Consider the following 16,712-nt stretch of genomic DNA (forward strand, 5'->3'; position numbering starts at 1 on the left):
ATTATCTATACAGTGAACAAACAGGAGGGGAAACACTGGGCGGTACCAAACAAAAGAAGATAACAAACAGAAATATAAGCTATTAACAATTCTAGAAATGAAAGAAACTGACTAACTGAATCCCGAAAATCTTCCGAACCTAACTAACTACACTAACTATTCTAAACTGAACAAAAAACATACAAGGGTGGTACACGCCCGTATCTATATATATACACAAGTGAAACTAACAGTGACAGTGAAGAAAACAAACACCTACTTAAATCCCACTCCCAATATATATATACAAAACCAGCAACCAAACCAGAGACGCAAATCCAAACTCAAAGTCTTTTCAGAAATTCGATCGATTACACAAGTCAAAATAGCACTAAGTCACACGAGTATTACAGAACTGAACGAACATTCAAAACCAAGACACACACCGAGGTGTAACTGACAATGTTAGGTATTTATAGGTGTGGGTCTGTTCCTCATTGGCCGCCAGGCAGGTCCGCAGAAGAGGACTGGGGGGGAAACGGCGCACTCTTCCTTCTTCTTCACCAATGGCGGAGTGACCCGTAACAGACCTCACGGGATAATGAGACCGACAGAAAAACAAACCTGGCACGTAACAGGTTACAGCTGTAGCAATACGTGCTACCTAGCTGGCTGGCAGGCGAACTCCTAGCCCAGTGATGAGTTGGGGAAGTCTGTAAATTAATAAAATATGCATTTATCCAGTTGTTCTTTATTCCCTATATCAATACCGGCCAAGACATTCTGATTACAAGGGCAGCATGGCGGTGCAATGGACAGCACTGTCACACTGCCGCCTCACAGCAAGAAGGTCCTGGGTTTGAATCCCGGTCTGGGCCTTTCTGTGTGGAGTTAGTATGTTCTCCCCGTGATCGCGTTAACGCAGAATCCTACCCGATCTCGGAGTCTGATATTAACTTCCATACACACATGGGCATGCGCATAAATTAAACGAAAAAGATCGAGTCAACCTTATAGATATAGATAGATAAAATATCACTATGCGATGCAGCCCTGTAAACTGTATCGCACACTGTGTCTTGAATAAAAAGATGCCCCCCAAAAATCTCTCTGTCTGTCCCCCAAATCACAGCAGTCTAGATCCAAGTAGCTAATAACCGTTTTGGGAATGGGGGTATGCCGCATGCACACATAGTTTCACTTTCACATCAGGTACTTCACCTTAGGTGTGTATTAAAGTCCGAAGTCAAATAGGCTATGAAAGCGCGCAATGGCAGACAAGCACCTCAGTGTCACGGCGTTATTCTTCATCTTCGCAAACTTCAAATTTGGTAAGAACTGTGACTCGTCTCGGTAATTATTCATTGTATGGTTTACTTTTTCACATGTTGCTTGTTTAACTATCATGTTAATATGCAAAATAAACCAAAAGTAGGCAAAACTAATACAACCGTAGCCTACAGGCTGTAAACTACGGACTTAAATTCACTGAACTCCGCTCTGTGCCACTGCACTGCACTTTTACAGTTAGAGCCGTTAAAATCCTGTGAGATTTCTGCCTGAGGAAGAGCCTATGACCGCCGGCGGTGTTGACTGTATGGAACGAGCCTACCTGTTTTGCATTTGACGGTTTCGCCGAGTTTCTGACGTTACTGTATGATTTTCTACTTATGAATTATATTCTAGTGTACTCAACGAGTGGGCACATCTTCAGGGAAACTTAAGACAGAAGGCTACGCAGCCGACATAGCCTACTGAATATAGTACGACATTTTCGTCAAAATGTAATATGGGATAAGTGCTATATCGGGTTGCAGAGACTGCCGTGTGAGTTAACGCCTTTTTCGTGACGTCTATATAGATATATAGACGTCAAACATATGAGTGAAAGCGAAAGACTTAAATGAGACATTATATTTAACCTAAACATAGTATATTTTACGTTTATAATGTAAATGTAGACAGGAGAGATGAGCTGAGGCACACTTTGTGTCTGTAGGCTATTAGATTCTGTTTTAACAGGCTTAAAAAACTATTTGTTTCTTATCAGAGTCTGTACTCCATATCGGTCAGTTATTCTAGTAAACGGAACAGTGTGCCCCAACCCCCCTGCATTAAATAATTTATTTTAATAGTCTACTGTCCGGTAATTAGAATATTAGAATAACTACTAAGAGTAAAAACCAGGAACACAGCTGCTACAGACTCAAACTCGCAGTCTGTCATCCAAAATGCTCAATGACAATAGAGTCGGTGTCAATTCACATTACGAGGCCCGTAAGCGGTTGGTCGTAAATATTTTCAGTGGTTTCTACACCAAGTGAAAATACTGCTGGTGGTTATAAAATATATTAGACCTGTTAGTAGCTATTGTATGTGTAGTTACTATTGTATGACATAGCTCAGGAGGTAAGAGCGGTTGTCTGGCAGTCGAAGGGTTGCCGGTTTGATCCCCCTCCCTGGGCATGTCGAAGTGTCCCTGAGCAAGACACCTAACTCCTAATTGCCCCCAACGAGCTGATTGGTACCTTGCATGGCAGCCTTTCACCGTTGGTGTGTGAGTGAATGGGTGAATGAGAGGCATCAATTGTAAAGCGCTTTGGATAAAAGCGCTATATAAATGTAGACCATTTACCATGTGTTTTAGGACTTCTAAGGTTGTTATATGAACCAATACAGTCACAGGAGTGTGCTGTTTGCAAATATTAAACTGACACAATATATTTTATATGCAAGACGACTTTTACAGAATTGAATCGTTTCTGTAGCACAACATTTAAAAATACAAAATAGCAGATACACAGGAGAAAACTCGGGGGCAAGTTCCTGGAACAAATGTAGGAAATACGGGCAGCACTGCATTGGAGGAGGGCTTGTTTGGATGCGCAGTATTGTGTAGATTATAAAGATAACACAGCAACCTATGAACTGTCTGCAGCATATAAACACTTCTGGGTGTGTCGCCTTTCTAATTTGCCCAGCATTTATCCTCTTGTAAAGTCAACAAATATTACCTGTTTCCCAGTGAAAAATACATATCCATAAAATGCCAGGTGTTATGAATGAGTTTGTCAAAATGTTGTATGTTCTGGGTGTCCAGGACTAGTGCCAACCAAGGAATTTAACGCATTACAAGCGAGTCTCCAAGTTTAGGTTTCTCGGTTCTTTCACTATACCTGCATACCGGCTAATCTCAGATTAGGTCGTTAGCAGATTCTGTTGAGAGCGAGCATATTTTTTCTGATGTCTTAAAAAAAAGAACAGGAATTTACATGAATATACCTGAAATAATATCTGCTGTAGTAAAATGTACGCAGACTTTGGTCTGTTTTTTATTCTTAATAAGTGAAAGATTCACATATATTATAAAGGGTATTCAGTGGGTAAAAGTATTTATAAAAGACTTTCTGGGCTTCACAGCACACACTCAAAATTAAATAAATGAATAAATAAATAAAATACATTTTAAAAATCCAGTTAATCATCCACATCAATGCCTCTGGCTTTCTTGCAGGTGATGTCACATCTGAGATCATTGTCCAGTCTAATGGGAACTTCACACTGCAGCCCAATGTTCAGAGTCCCCCAGAGGACATTTTGTGGAGGTGGAATGAAAACAAGGTGGTTGAATTTTACCAGAAGAAGGTGGTTGACTACGGACGGTTTAAAGGACGGACGATCCTGGACCTCACAACGGGAGCCCTGACCCTCACAAATCTCACAGAGGCTGACAGTGGGGAGTATGTTGGTGAGCTGCAGATCAAGGGAGAGCTGGTGCACCATCGTCAGATGGTGAAAGTGTTTGGTGAGTTTGCTTTTACTGAATGACCAAATCCCAGTTAATTGTGGGCTTTCATCAAAAAAATGTAGCTGTATGTTATAAAAAATATATACATTGTCTACTGAAATACACTTTCAACCATTTTGTGGGGCAATAAAAAAATGTTTTTGCCTGTCCAAGCAGGTAGAAGCATGGCATTTTTTCATTATTTCAAAGCGCTTCACAAGTCGGTCTGTAACCACACGGTTATGGGTGTGAATATCGCTAAATGACACAAAAGTTATACCTGTAGTTTCACAGAGTTCTCAACCATAAGTGTTCCAGTAAAAAAGCGCTTTATATTAATCAATCATGTGGGTCAGGTGTGTTAATCCATGAAAGACAATGCTAAAGTTAGCTGTGAGGTCACAAGCCTTTGTTCTCCATGTAGATGCTGTAGGTAAACCAGCAGTCACCTGCCAAGTGAACGGCCCCTCAGTAACTCTGCTGTGCTCTGGGGGCGACAGACCAAGCACTCAGTACAGGTGGGAGGGGCCTGCCATAAAGCCCCAGCCAGGGTCCCAGCTAAAGATAGAGGCAGCAGAGAGCTCTGATGCAGTCTACACCTGTGTGCTGCACAACCCTGTGGGTGAGAGCAGAACAGACTTTCCTGTAAAGAGCTGCTTCCCTGCTCCAGGTAAGGCCCACTCAGCTGATGTAGGGACTGAGCAAAGGCCTGCCATCCTGGCTGCCACAGTCCACCGCTAATGCTCATTTCACAGGTTTGGGTAGCTGTTCCAGTTGCAATGCAGGTCTGTAGTTTAATGCTTTTAACCAGAGTTTTTAATTTGAGTTAATCACGCTTCAATTTTTTTTCCACTTGCATAATTTAAAATTTGTTCATGTTCTGCTGTTCTCCTGGGGTTACCAGCCTTTCTGTGCTATCCTGTGAATTCCATGGGACTTCCACCCAAATTTATCCCTCTGGTCTACATCATAGAGTGCTGGGTAAAGGCCCTGTTCACGGTACTGTCGGGGTCCTACTAGGGGTTAAATGCTCAGGTGCCCCATCTACCCCACAGTCTCTGAAACATGACTGGGGCACATTGATTACTACTGACCCCAATCATCCCCAGCACTGTCAGCTGAGACAGCTGGTGCTGAGCAACCAGTCAACTTCAAATTAACTGCCATTTCATTAACACAGGGAACTAAATAAATCATCTTGTAAAGTCAGAAATATATACACACAGAAATATATTTATATACATCTTTCAATAGTCAGATCAAAATGGTTGAGCTTTATCTTTTATATTTTTCTAACATGTTCTGTTTTTCTTTGTTTTTAGGAAGCGCCTCTGTTGTGATTTCTGTAGTGCTCGTCCTCCTCATCTTCATCATTGTGGGATTGCTTTTATTTTACTACAAGAAATTCTACAAAAGTAAGAGTCTTTTAGAATAATACTTTAAATGATATTAATAAACACATCCATATGCAGATCCTGCTGTTTCTGGAGCAGTTACTCAGGACTGGATTCAGTAGGGCTGCACTCCTGTTGTCTCCATAAAATGAGCACAAGCTCTCCAATACTGTGGGACTGAAAGCTCATACATTAGCGCTACTACACCCAGGACTAATAATAATAAAAATCATATTTTACATTGTAGAAAGACAAAATGAAGAGGACATGGAAGCTCAATCTGGGGGTAAGCTGTAGAAATGATGGTGGTATTTATGATGATGCTACTGTGAAGCACGATGAGTATTGAATAATATTTCATATCTTATATTGTAGAAAAGGCAAGACTGGGAGAGAGAGACTCTGAAGCTGCAGTAAATGGTGAGCTGCAGAACAGTGTTATTCACTCTGGCCTTAGTTAGGGTGATGACATCACTCCCTCTGGTACTTTATCTCCGAACTTAAAACACTGCAGCTGCAGGTTTCCTCCAAAGAATTAACATCTATACAATGTATGCCTATACAGTACTCAATGACAAATGTATTCAAATCAGATGTATTCATATTCATACACTTCAGAGGTAGGCGTGCTGCTGGTAAAACTAGATAATAAACTAAATCTGTGAAACATTTCTTTTGAAACAGAAAGACAACAGCTATTACCAGCAGACCCTGAAAATGTTGAGGAAACTCCAGGTAAGGCAGAATTAACTCTGCGCTGAACAGAAACGTGTCTCATAATGAAACAGCGGTACTGAAATGCCTCTGTTTCAGGGTTGGGATCAATTACCCTGCAGTTCAGTCAGTTCAGGAAGGAAATAAATTGCAAAATACCCATAAAACATTGTGGACATTTTTCAAGCCATTAATTAAATTTGAAATTTCTTGAGTCGGCTCGACCCTTAACTGTTGACCGTTAAGTATTTTAGATGATTAATCAGATAATTTATCATATAAACCTTTTGTAAATGTCCAATAAGTGACTAACCATACATTTTCTATCCCCAGTCACAAGTCAACACTTGTCCTTAACTTTGGGTCAGAATTTAAATATAAAGTGCTAGACTTTTACTTTGAATTTGCCAAATTGTGAAGGTGAAGAGCAAATATAACTGCATTACATGCATTATTGTGTGTGAAGAGTGAGGAAACATGGGGATTGAATCCTGGCCTTGATGTAAAGCAGGATCAGATATTCACCTGTGAGCCTCCTTGCATTTGTACTGTACTCAGCACACACAGCCTTATTTCCTCTGTTTCTACAGGAAGTGTCCAGGAAAGCGCAGAGCTAGGTAAAGACATGCTGAATCCAGGTAAGACCCATGATGAGTGTCAGAAGACAGCACTGGCTGAGCAGCACAAAGCGACTGATGGGAGTGCTGGAATTTCACAGGAGGAGAGTCAGACAGGTAAGTACAGAGAAGCAGCAGGTAACCTGCCAATCAGTCACCTGTTTTAGCTCAGATTTCATATTTCATTTAATTTCTCCGCAGAATCACTAAATCAGGGTGAAGATTCTGAAGAGAGAGGAGTGGAGACTGAGGGGGGGAACTCTAAACACCCCTCCTCTGGCACTGTCCCGTTCAGCGCTCCTGAGTCTCCACCTGCTGCTCCACCCAAAACAGAAAATGAAGAGGAGACAATCCACCCTCCCGAATCCAGCCCCTCTCCTCCCCACCCCCCTAATTCTCCCCCCCATTCAGCACCAGCTCCAGTACAGAATCAGGACCAGGAAGAGGAAACAGGAAGCGGTCCAGACACCGATGGGGGGGCAGCACACAAAGCACCCGATGGGAGTGCTGGAATTTCACAGGAGAGTCAGACAGGTAAGTACAGAGAAGCAGCAGGTAACATTCTCAGTGAGAGACTCAGGCAGCTGCTCCTGCTCATTCTCTTGTGTGCAGGTGCTCTTGCTGTTCAGATACATTTACAGGTAGATTTATTTAGGTAGATCTATTTCATTTCTCTATAGAAAGATTAATTCAGGGTGAATATTTTAAATTTATTAAACTGTATTGGTTAAGATAAAAAAAAATAACCCTTGCACTATTCTGTGTGAGCAGTGAGGACAAATGGGGATTGAATCCTGGCCTTAATATAAAGCAGGATCAGATGTTCACCTGTGAGCCTCCTTGCATTTGTACTGTACTCAGCACACACAACCTTATTTCCTCTGTTTCTGCAGTAGGCCCTCTGGAAACAGCAGAGCTGTATGGAGACTTGCTGGGCGCAGGTAAGACCTGTGATGAGCATCAGAACACACATCTGACTGAGAGTAGAGACTCAGACAGCTGTACCTGGTGATTCTGTTACATGCAGGTGCAGTTGTTGCTCAGTCGCTGTGTGTGTGTGTGTGTGTGTGTGTGACAGAGAGAGAGAATGAGAGAGCAGGAGAACATGGTGAGACTAAGGGAACAGTACACTGAGTACAGAATGTATTTGAGCTGGGATAGACTACAGCAATAAATAAAGTACACTTTCAGAAAGAAGCGTACTAAAAGGTGTCTAAAAAACTACAAACATGTGTCACGGGGTGGTACCCTATAGGTACAGAAAATGTACGTTATTTCCTCTGTTTCTGCAGCAAAGCTGGCTTTAGGCTGGTTTATCCCAGGTAAGACCCATGATGAGCATCAGAAGACAGCACTGACTGAGCAGCACAAAGGGACTGATGGGAGTGCTGGAATTCCACAGGAGGACAGTCAGACAGGTAAGTACAGAGAAGCAGCAGGTAACCTGCCAATCAGTCACCTGCTTTACATCAGGTTTTATATTTCATTTCATTTTTCCACAGAATCACTAAATCGGGGTGAACATTCTGAAGAAAGTGGAGTGGAGACTGAGGGGGGGGCAGCCCACAAAACACCTAATGAGTGTGCTGGAATTCCACAGGAGAGTCAGAAAAGTAAGTACAGAGAAGCAGCAGGTAACCTGCCAATCAGTCACCTGCTTTACATCATATTTAATATTTCATTTCATTTTTCCACAGAATCACTAAATCGGGGTGAACATTCTGAAGAGAGTGGAGTGGAGACTGAGGGGGGGGCAGCCCACAAAACACCTAATGAGTGTGCTGGAATTCCACAGGAGAGTCAGAAAAGTAAGTACAGAGAAGCAGCAGGTAACCTGTCAATCAGTCACCTGTTTTACATCATATTTAATATTTCATTTCATTTTCCCACAGAATCACTAAATCGGGGTGAACATTCTGAAGAAAGTGGAGTGGAGACTGAGGGGGGGGCAGCCCACAAAACACCTAATGAGTGTGCTGGAATTCCACAGGAGAGTCAGAAAAGTAAGTACAGAGAAGCAGCAGGTAACCTGCCAATCAGTCACATGTTTTACATCATATTTAATATTTCATTTCATTTTTCCACAGAATCACTAAATCGGGGTGAACATTCTGAAGAAAGTGGAGTGGAGACTGAGGGGGGGGCAGCCCACAAAACACCTAATGAGTGTGCTGGAATTCCACAGGAGAGTCAGAAAAGTAAGTACAGAGAAGCAGCAGGTAACCTGCCAATCAGTCACCTGCTTTACATCATATTTAATATTTCATTTCATTTTTCCACAGAATCACTAAATCGGGGTGAACATTCTGAAGAAAGTGGAGTGGAGACTGAGGGGGGGGCAGCCCACAAAACACCTAATGAGTGTGCTGGAATTCCACAGGACAGTCAGAAAAGTAAGTACAGAGAAGCAGCAGGTAACATTCTCAGTGAGAGACTCAGGCATCTGTTCCTGCTCATTCTCTTGTGCAGGTGCACTTGCTGCTCAGATACATTTACAGGTAGATTTATTTAGGTAGATTTCTTTTATTTCTCCATAGAAAGATTAATTCAGGGTGAATATTTTGAATTTATTACACTGTATTGCTTAAGATAAAAAAATAGCCCTTGCATTATTCTGTGTGAGCAGCAAGGACAAATGGGAATTGAATCCTGGCCTTGATATAAAGCAGGATCAGATATTCACCTGTGAGCCTCCTTGCATTTGTACTGTACTCAGGATACACAGCCATATTTCCCCTGTTTCTACAGTAAAAGTTCAGGAAATGGCAAAACTTATTGAAAGTGGGTGGAGCCCAGTTAAGACCCAGGATGAGCATCAGAAGACAGCACTGACTGAGCAGCACAAAGGGACTGATGGGAGTGCTGGAATTTCACAGGAGGAGAGTCAGACAGGTAAGTACAGAGAAGCAGCAGGTAACCTGCCATACAGTTACCTGCTTTACATCATATTTAATATTTCATTTCATTTTTACACAGAATCACTAAATCAGGGTAAAGATTCTGAAGAGAGTGGAGTGGAGACTGAGGGGGGGAACTCTCAACACCCCTCCTCTGGCACTGTCCCATTCAGCGCTCCTGTGTCTCCACCTGCTGCTCCACCCAAAACAGAAAATGAAGAGTAGACCTTCCATAGTCCCCCATCCAGCCCCTCTTCTCCCCCCCATCCAGCTCCAGTACAGAATCAGGACCAGGAAGAGAAAACAGAAAGAGCAGCAGCAGCAGAATCTACTGATGAGACTGGAACCAATCAGAGAGCAGGAGCCCAGAGGCAGAGAGAGGAGGGGGAGGGGGAGGGGGAGGGGCAGGATGGAGGTAGTGATGGGGGCGGAGCTCAGCCCAGTGGGGCAGGAGGGGGAGGAGCTGAGAACCCAACAGCAGATCCAGCCCAGGAGCTCCCCAGCAGCTCAGAGGAAGAGGAGGATATTCTGAGATGGGGTCCAGACACCGATGGGGGGGCAGCCCAGTGTAGTGAGGCAGGAGGGGGAGGGGACGAAAGTGTCCCAAAACCAGATTCAGATCAGGATATAGACCCTACATCAGCAGAGGAAAATCTAAGTGTCCCGTCCACTGAGCCATTAAGCACAGCTGATCCAGCCCAGGGACTCCCAGACACCACAGCCCGTTCCCCCCCTCACACTGGGGCAAGTGAGGAGTCCTGCTGTGCAGAGGAAAGCCCAACATCAGGCCCAAATCTGGAGCCCAACAGCACCTCTGAGGCAGAGGAAGAGAAGAAGAGAGGGAGAGAGGAGAGGACGGAGTCACAGGACAGAGGGGTGAAGTCCCTCCCAGAAAAGCCCCCGAAACCCTACAGCCCCTATAAAGCCCCTAAACCCCTACAGCCCCTAAAACACCCCTATACCATTGAGCAGGACTGTCCCAGAGCACACAGGAGGGAGAGACACAGGACAGTGGGACACTGAGTCACATGACCACAGGATGAAAAGACTGCAGACACAGGAAAAGCAGCTCCTAAGCCTGAGAACACAGGAGATCATTTAAACTCTGAGCGGTGCTACAGTGCGTAAGACACAAGCATATTTTTTAATGGGTGTAAATTGTATGAATTTAACCAGATCCCTTCCTCTTTTTAATTTACTTTGTTTGCTTTATACATCTGCTCCTGGGATGTGTTTTGTGTTCTGTGTGTGTGTGTGTTAGTAAATCTGCATCTGTCATATGAAGTTCTAATTAATATCAAATTCATACCCTGTAATTCCTGCAATATTTGGTGTCTAATTTCCATGTAAATGGTAGATAAATTCTTGATGAAAGTCTGTTATCTAATCTAGCTAACTGGTGTTATACCTTTGTTGGCTAGCAGCAGCAGCTATAATTTATTTTCACTTTTTTATCAGGGGAGCCAGTCGTATTGCTGCCACACCCCACCATGTTCTGTTCTGTATTTAACTCCTTTTTGTCCCCGTCTCCCTCTCTCCTCCCTAGTGTCTCTCCCTCTGGTGTTCTACCCAGGGGTATAATTGCTAAATTAATGCAATGATTGGTTAATTGATTGTTTGATTGTTTCCCTCATGTGTAGCCCTATACCACTTGGATCCACACCTGTCAGCCACCTTACACTTTTGGCCAGCTATGGAGGTGTTTCTGTGCTAATCCTTCTCAATTCTCTTTCATGATCTGTAGATTATAGTGTGTGATGTGCACCAGTGCAGCCCCTGTCACTTTTATATACTGAAGCCCACAATTATGAAGAAATGAATCTATGTATTAGCAGAACCAGTCTAGAATAAATCGTTTGTTGTTGTGATATTGTATTTTCTATTAAATTGAAGGCTCTTTTTGAATCATTATGGGTCTTATATCATTGAATTACTTTATTTTTATTCATTCTATAATATCCCATGCCCTGTTTTGTATTGTTATCTATTTGAAATGTATTTTGTTATTCTCATGTACAGTAGGTATACACTGTATGGAGAGTCTATGCCATCTGACCAATAGGGGAGCCAGGTGTAACACAACCCTACCTGTACTTCATGCCTTTTGACCACATAAAGCCCAAAGACCCTCAGCTCTGCCTTGCCATCCTCTGTACATCCCAGCTGCAGAACACAGCGCTGTCTAACTCCAGTAGGCCCTGCACACAGGCCAGATTAGTGCTGTGACGAGCACCTTCAGTCATCGATGTCGTCTCACTCACCGGGGAATTTCAGCAAGCAGTAATTTAAATCTCACTGTAATACGCAAGCCCTCATCTCTCCTGCTTAGTGAAAATAGTGGACACTCTGCTGCACCCCTGAGAACCTGGCAGGTGTGTGGAGCCCCACACCACAGCCCCCTCATGCAGCTTTGAACCACAGCCCCCTCATGCAGCTCCAAGTCACAGCCCCCTCATGCAGCTTTGAACCACAACCCCCCATGCAGCTCCACACCACAGCCCCCTCATGCAGCTCCGAGTCACAGCCCCCTCATGCAGCTTTGAACCACAATCCCCCATGCAGAAGAAAAGGTCCTAAGGAGCTGAATACCTTCTGAAAGCACTGGAGATATGATTGTTTTTCTATATGATTGTTTCTCTGATACATGCTAGAGGCAGAACAGGATTGCTGCATTCAGGATGATGCTCACATCTGGCTCATTGATCACAAACACATGGAGTCCAGTCAGAGTCAGAGAGAATGAGACAGGGCTGCAGTTAAAACAGACAGGAAATAGGCTTTGACAAGAGAAGCAAGGGGTATAAACCAAACAATGCCTGTGAATTGGGTCACAAGGAATGCATAGATTTTGAGTCCGTGTCTAAAATGGAGTAATATGCAATGTAAACAGCAACTGATTTGTTCAATCCCACCAAAAATCAAAAATGAAATAGCAAACACATGTTTCAGTACAAAAAAATGCAATGTTTTTATTCGGGTAAAGCAGATGTTTTTTTAATGTGTAGTCCTTGACTTTCACTACAGTGATAATCACTATGCACAGTCAAGACTGCTCCAGAATGCTATATCATGCAACACTCCCATCTAGTGGTGACATACTGTAATTTCTATTCAGATTTTAATTGAAGACCAAACATGGCCGCTGTGGTCATAACATTACAGGCCTAGACAACTACCTAAATGTGCCTGGAAATATAACCATATATGTCTGTGTGTGTGCGTCTGTGTGTCTGTGTGTGTGCCCGTGTGGGTGCGTGTGTGTGCGTGTGTGTGTCTGCGTGTGTGCACGTGCGCATATGCGTGTGTGTGTGTTAGTGTTTATAGTTCTTGGATGAGGTACAGTGGGTGGCTTGGGTGTTCAAGTGAAGCACTGTTTTTGGAGGTCTGAATATTTTGGAGCATGCCCACCATAAGAAACAGCATATTTCATTTTTCTCACTTCAAAGTACAGCGACCTCATTTTCTTTATTAATGCATATTTTTCACACAGAATGGTTTCAGATCTTAAGACAAAATATAGTATTAGACAAAGGGAACTTGAGTAAACACAAAACACATTTAAATTATTATTTCATTTATTTAATGAAAAAGTAACCAAACACCCATATCATCCATGTGAAAAAGTAATTGCCACTTTAAACTTAATAACTGGTCGCACCACAATTAGCAGCAATAACTCCAAACAAACACTTCCTATAATTTGATATCAGTCTTTCAAATTTCTGTGGAGGAATTTTTGCTCACTCTTCCTTGCAGAACTGCTTTAATTGAGGACAAATTGTTAGGTTTTTGAGCATGAACTACTCGTTTTAGGTCCTGTCACAGAATCTCTATTTGATTCAAGTCAAAACTTTGACAAGGCCACTCCAAAAATGTAAATTTTCAGCCATGCAGATGTGGACTTGCTTTTATGTTGTGTATCATTGTTTTGCTGCATAACTCAATTATGCTTCAGCTCACAAACAGATGATGGGTCATTCTCCTTAAGTATTTTCTGGTATAGAGTAAAATTCATGTTTCTTAAATAATGGCAAGTCGTCCAGGTCCCAAGGCAGCAAATTATCCACACACCATCACACTACCACCATCATGTTTGGCTGTTGGTACAATGATCTGACTGTGAAATGCTGTATTTACTTTAGGCCACACATAATGGGACACTTGTCGTCCAAAAGGTTCCACCTTTGACTGATCTGCCCATAAAACATTATCCCAAAAGGCTTGGAGATTATCCAGGTGCATTTTTTGCAAATGTGAGACCAGCATTGATGTTTCACTTGGATAGCAGTGGCTTCTACCTTGCTCCTCTCCCATGAATCCCATTTTTGCCCAGTCTCTGTCTTACTGTAGAGTCATTAACCCTGACCTTAGCTGAGGCTAGAGAGGCCTGTAGTTCTTTGGATGTTCTTCTGGGATCTTTTGGAACTTCCTTAAAGAGTTGTCACTGCACCCTTGGAGAAATTTTGGCCAGCTGGTCACTCCTGGGAAGATTCACCAGTGTTCCAAGGGTTTTCCATTTGGAGATAATCGCTCTCATTGTATTTAGGCGAAGTCCCAGAGCCTTAGAAATGGCTTTGTAAACTTTTCGGACTGATATATTTCAACAACTTTTTTCTCATCTCCTTTGATTTCCTTTGATTGTGGCATAGTGTGGTTGTAGAAACTTTGTGGTGACTACTTCACTCTGATGGTAAGGTTCAATATGAGTTTAGATTCAACAGGGCTGGCTGCAATCAAGCCTGGCTGTGTTCAATCAGCTGAATCTGATTCTCAATTAAATTTGGTTAATTGGTTGACTGAATAACTAAGGGAGCAATTCCTCTTTCACATTGGGTGTTTGAAACTGTTTTCATTAAATAAATGAAATCATTTTTTTTTTTTAATTTTTGTTTTTACTCAACTTCCATTTGTCTAAAATTACGTTTTGTCTAAAGATCTGAAACCATGCAGTTTGACAAATATTAATAATAGAAAAAGCGCTTTACAAATAAAATTGATTTTTATTTTGATTCAACATGTATCGAATACCCTATGATCTTCATTGTAACATATAATTGAGTGTATTTATTTATTGACTTATTTAAGTTTGCCTTTATGTTACAATACATTCCAATTTTTCAATGCAAATATTAAACAGGCGCTGTTAAGTATTGGGCTTGTTGTAGGTATTATTTGGATTCATCTGCTATTTACACAGCTATAAAAAATAAGGACTGTGGACAACGCGCTTTCACTTTCTAATTCGGTACTTCCCACTAAGGTGTGTTCATAAATCCAAAATCCACTATGAAGGTGGGCAATGGCAGACAAGCACTTCAGAATCACAACGGCGTTATTTATCTTCGCGAACCTCAAATTTGGTGAGAACTGTTTTCCTAAATCGTTTCGGTAATTATCCGTTCTGTGTGTTTTACGTCAGAACCTTTTTCAGAGGTAACATTTAATGATCTAGTTCATATGCCAAATGAATCTATATAAACTAAAATAACGACATAGGCTGTAAACTACGAGCCGACTTCGCTGAACTCGACTCTGTTCCACGCACTGCTCTTTTACAGTTAGAGCCGTTAGAATCCTGAGTGATTTCTGCCTGAGGAAGAGCCTCTGACCGCGGACGCTGCGGACAGTGTTGAGCGACCCTACCTGTTATGAGTGGAAGCTTTGACCTTGTTATAGAGTTTCTGACAGTACCATGCAACTTTATAACTGTAAATTCGTTTTTGTTTGTTTGTTTTTTTTTTTTTTTTTTTTTTTTAATATTAGGTCTATATTCCGGCGAACGCTCAACGAGTGAACACTATTACAGAGACACGGACTGCATGTAAACGACACAATAAACAAACATGTTGCCACATACATGATATCCGGAAACAGAAACCGCTCCGCGAGTTAATGATTTGTCAGAACGAATTGCCATCATAGGTAAACAGATTGAGACCGATTAGGTTACAGCAACATGGGCGTAAACACTTAAACGAGACGTTTTTATTTTATTTTAGTGTAATATAGGCCCTATGTTAAATTTAGAACGGTGGGTGTAGACAGGAGGGATGAGCAGCTGCTAGCTGCGTCTGTAGGCTGTCGGTATCCGTCAACTCAGGCTTCACATTCTAACGTTGTTCTGTAAAACATTGGTAATGGGTAGATGATGGGTAAAATGGGGTGTGTCGTTTGCAAACATCAAGTTTAAATTGGATTTTAAAGTGAATTTAACCCAGTGGTCACTACACTGTACGAAACAATATTACAAAATACAAATATAGTTTAAAAACAAGCATGCAAAACCACAAGATTAAAACGCAGAAAAAAATATGTTTTATAAAAATGCAAGGCGAAGAGGTGAGTTTTAAGCCTGATTTTTAAAGTGCAGACTGACTCTGCTTCCCTGACATGGTCGGGCTGACAGTTCCTCAGCAGAGGGGCTCTGTATGAAAAAGCTTTGCCATGTACTGTTTGTTATTTTTAATTTTGAGGACAAGATGTCCTGAATCTTGGGAATGGAAAATTTGTGTGGGAACATACAGTGTGAGCAGGTTGGAAAGGTTTGAGGGGGCTGGACCATAAAGTGATTTGTAAGTCAGCGGCAGTACATTGTATGTATGTTTTTCAGTAAAAAGTGATAAATAAATGAAAAAGGTAGAATGTCGAACAGCAAAGACCTAAGGACAGAGCCCTGTAGGACCCTGCATTTGACCCTACAGTGGTCTGAGGATTTATCATTAACATGAACAAACTGAAATCTGTCTGTCAGGTATGATCTCAATCATTGGAGTACTTGCCTGCAAATTCTTGTGTGTGCGCCAAATAATTTCATGGTCTGCAGCAGAGCTGCCCAGTCCTGTTCCTGGAGATCCATCCTTCCATCCTATAGGTTTTAATTTCAATTTATGACTCTGTGACCGAAGTATGCTCCTGCTTTTAACCTCTTAACCTCTGCTCTACTTTTAATTATTGTTACACCTCTGTCTCATCCCACATTTGATGTTTGTACATTTTGTTAGGTATAAGTCTTGTTGGGTAACTTTGTTTTTCATGGCAGGTCCCCCTTGCAAAAGAGATTTCAATCTCAATGGGGTTTTCCTGGTTAAATAATGGTTAAATAAATAAAATAAAATGTTAACCCTAATTCAGCACACTTGATTCTACTAATTATCAACTGAAAGACATCTCTAATTCTTATGATGTGGTTTGTTGGGGTTGGAATGAAAAAATACTTGAAGGTAGACCTTCAGGATCAGGATTGGGCAGCCCTGTTCTACACAATCAAATGCTGTGCTGAGATTAATTAAGACGAGTATAGGAGTTGATTTCTGATCTGAGGCTA

The 16,712-nt window shown here is 41.9% G+C and overlaps 1 protein-coding gene and 2 long non-coding RNA genes across 3 annotated transcripts in view; all 3 read left to right on the forward strand.

The window, feature by feature from the left end:
- The first annotated feature begins 1,231 nt into the window (after positions 1 to 1,231).
- Positions 1,232 to 16,712, forward strand: part of LOC118222925 — a 243,830-nt gene continuing 228,349 nt past the window's right edge. Inside the window, exons 1-3 of the mRNA XM_035408864.1 lie at positions 1,232 to 1,310; positions 3,494 to 3,784; positions 4,191 to 4,436. Of these exons, the coding sequence (XP_035264755.1) occupies positions 1,250 to 1,310; positions 3,494 to 3,784; positions 4,191 to 4,436 (598 nt within the window). The 5' untranslated portion in view covers positions 1,232 to 1,249. The remainder of the gene's footprint in view (positions 1,311 to 3,493; positions 3,785 to 4,190; positions 4,437 to 16,712) is intronic.
- Positions 7,392 to 8,108, forward strand: LOC118222928. Its single transcript, XR_004764360.1, has 3 exons — positions 7,392 to 7,432; positions 7,784 to 7,909; positions 7,994 to 8,108. It is a non-coding gene; the product is annotated as an uncharacterized LOC118222928 (long non-coding RNA).
- On the forward strand, positions 8,584 to 11,230 carry LOC118222927. The gene is made up of 4 exons (XR_004764359.1): positions 8,584 to 8,689; positions 8,774 to 8,884; positions 9,240 to 9,383; positions 9,468 to 11,230. It is a non-coding gene; the product is annotated as an uncharacterized LOC118222927 (long non-coding RNA).

Source organism: Anguilla anguilla, chromosome 3, assembly GCF_013347855.1.
Source record: "Anguilla anguilla isolate fAngAng1 chromosome 3, fAngAng1.pri, whole genome shotgun sequence".
Taxonomy (NCBI): Eukaryota; Metazoa; Chordata; class Actinopteri; order Anguilliformes; family Anguillidae; genus Anguilla; species Anguilla anguilla.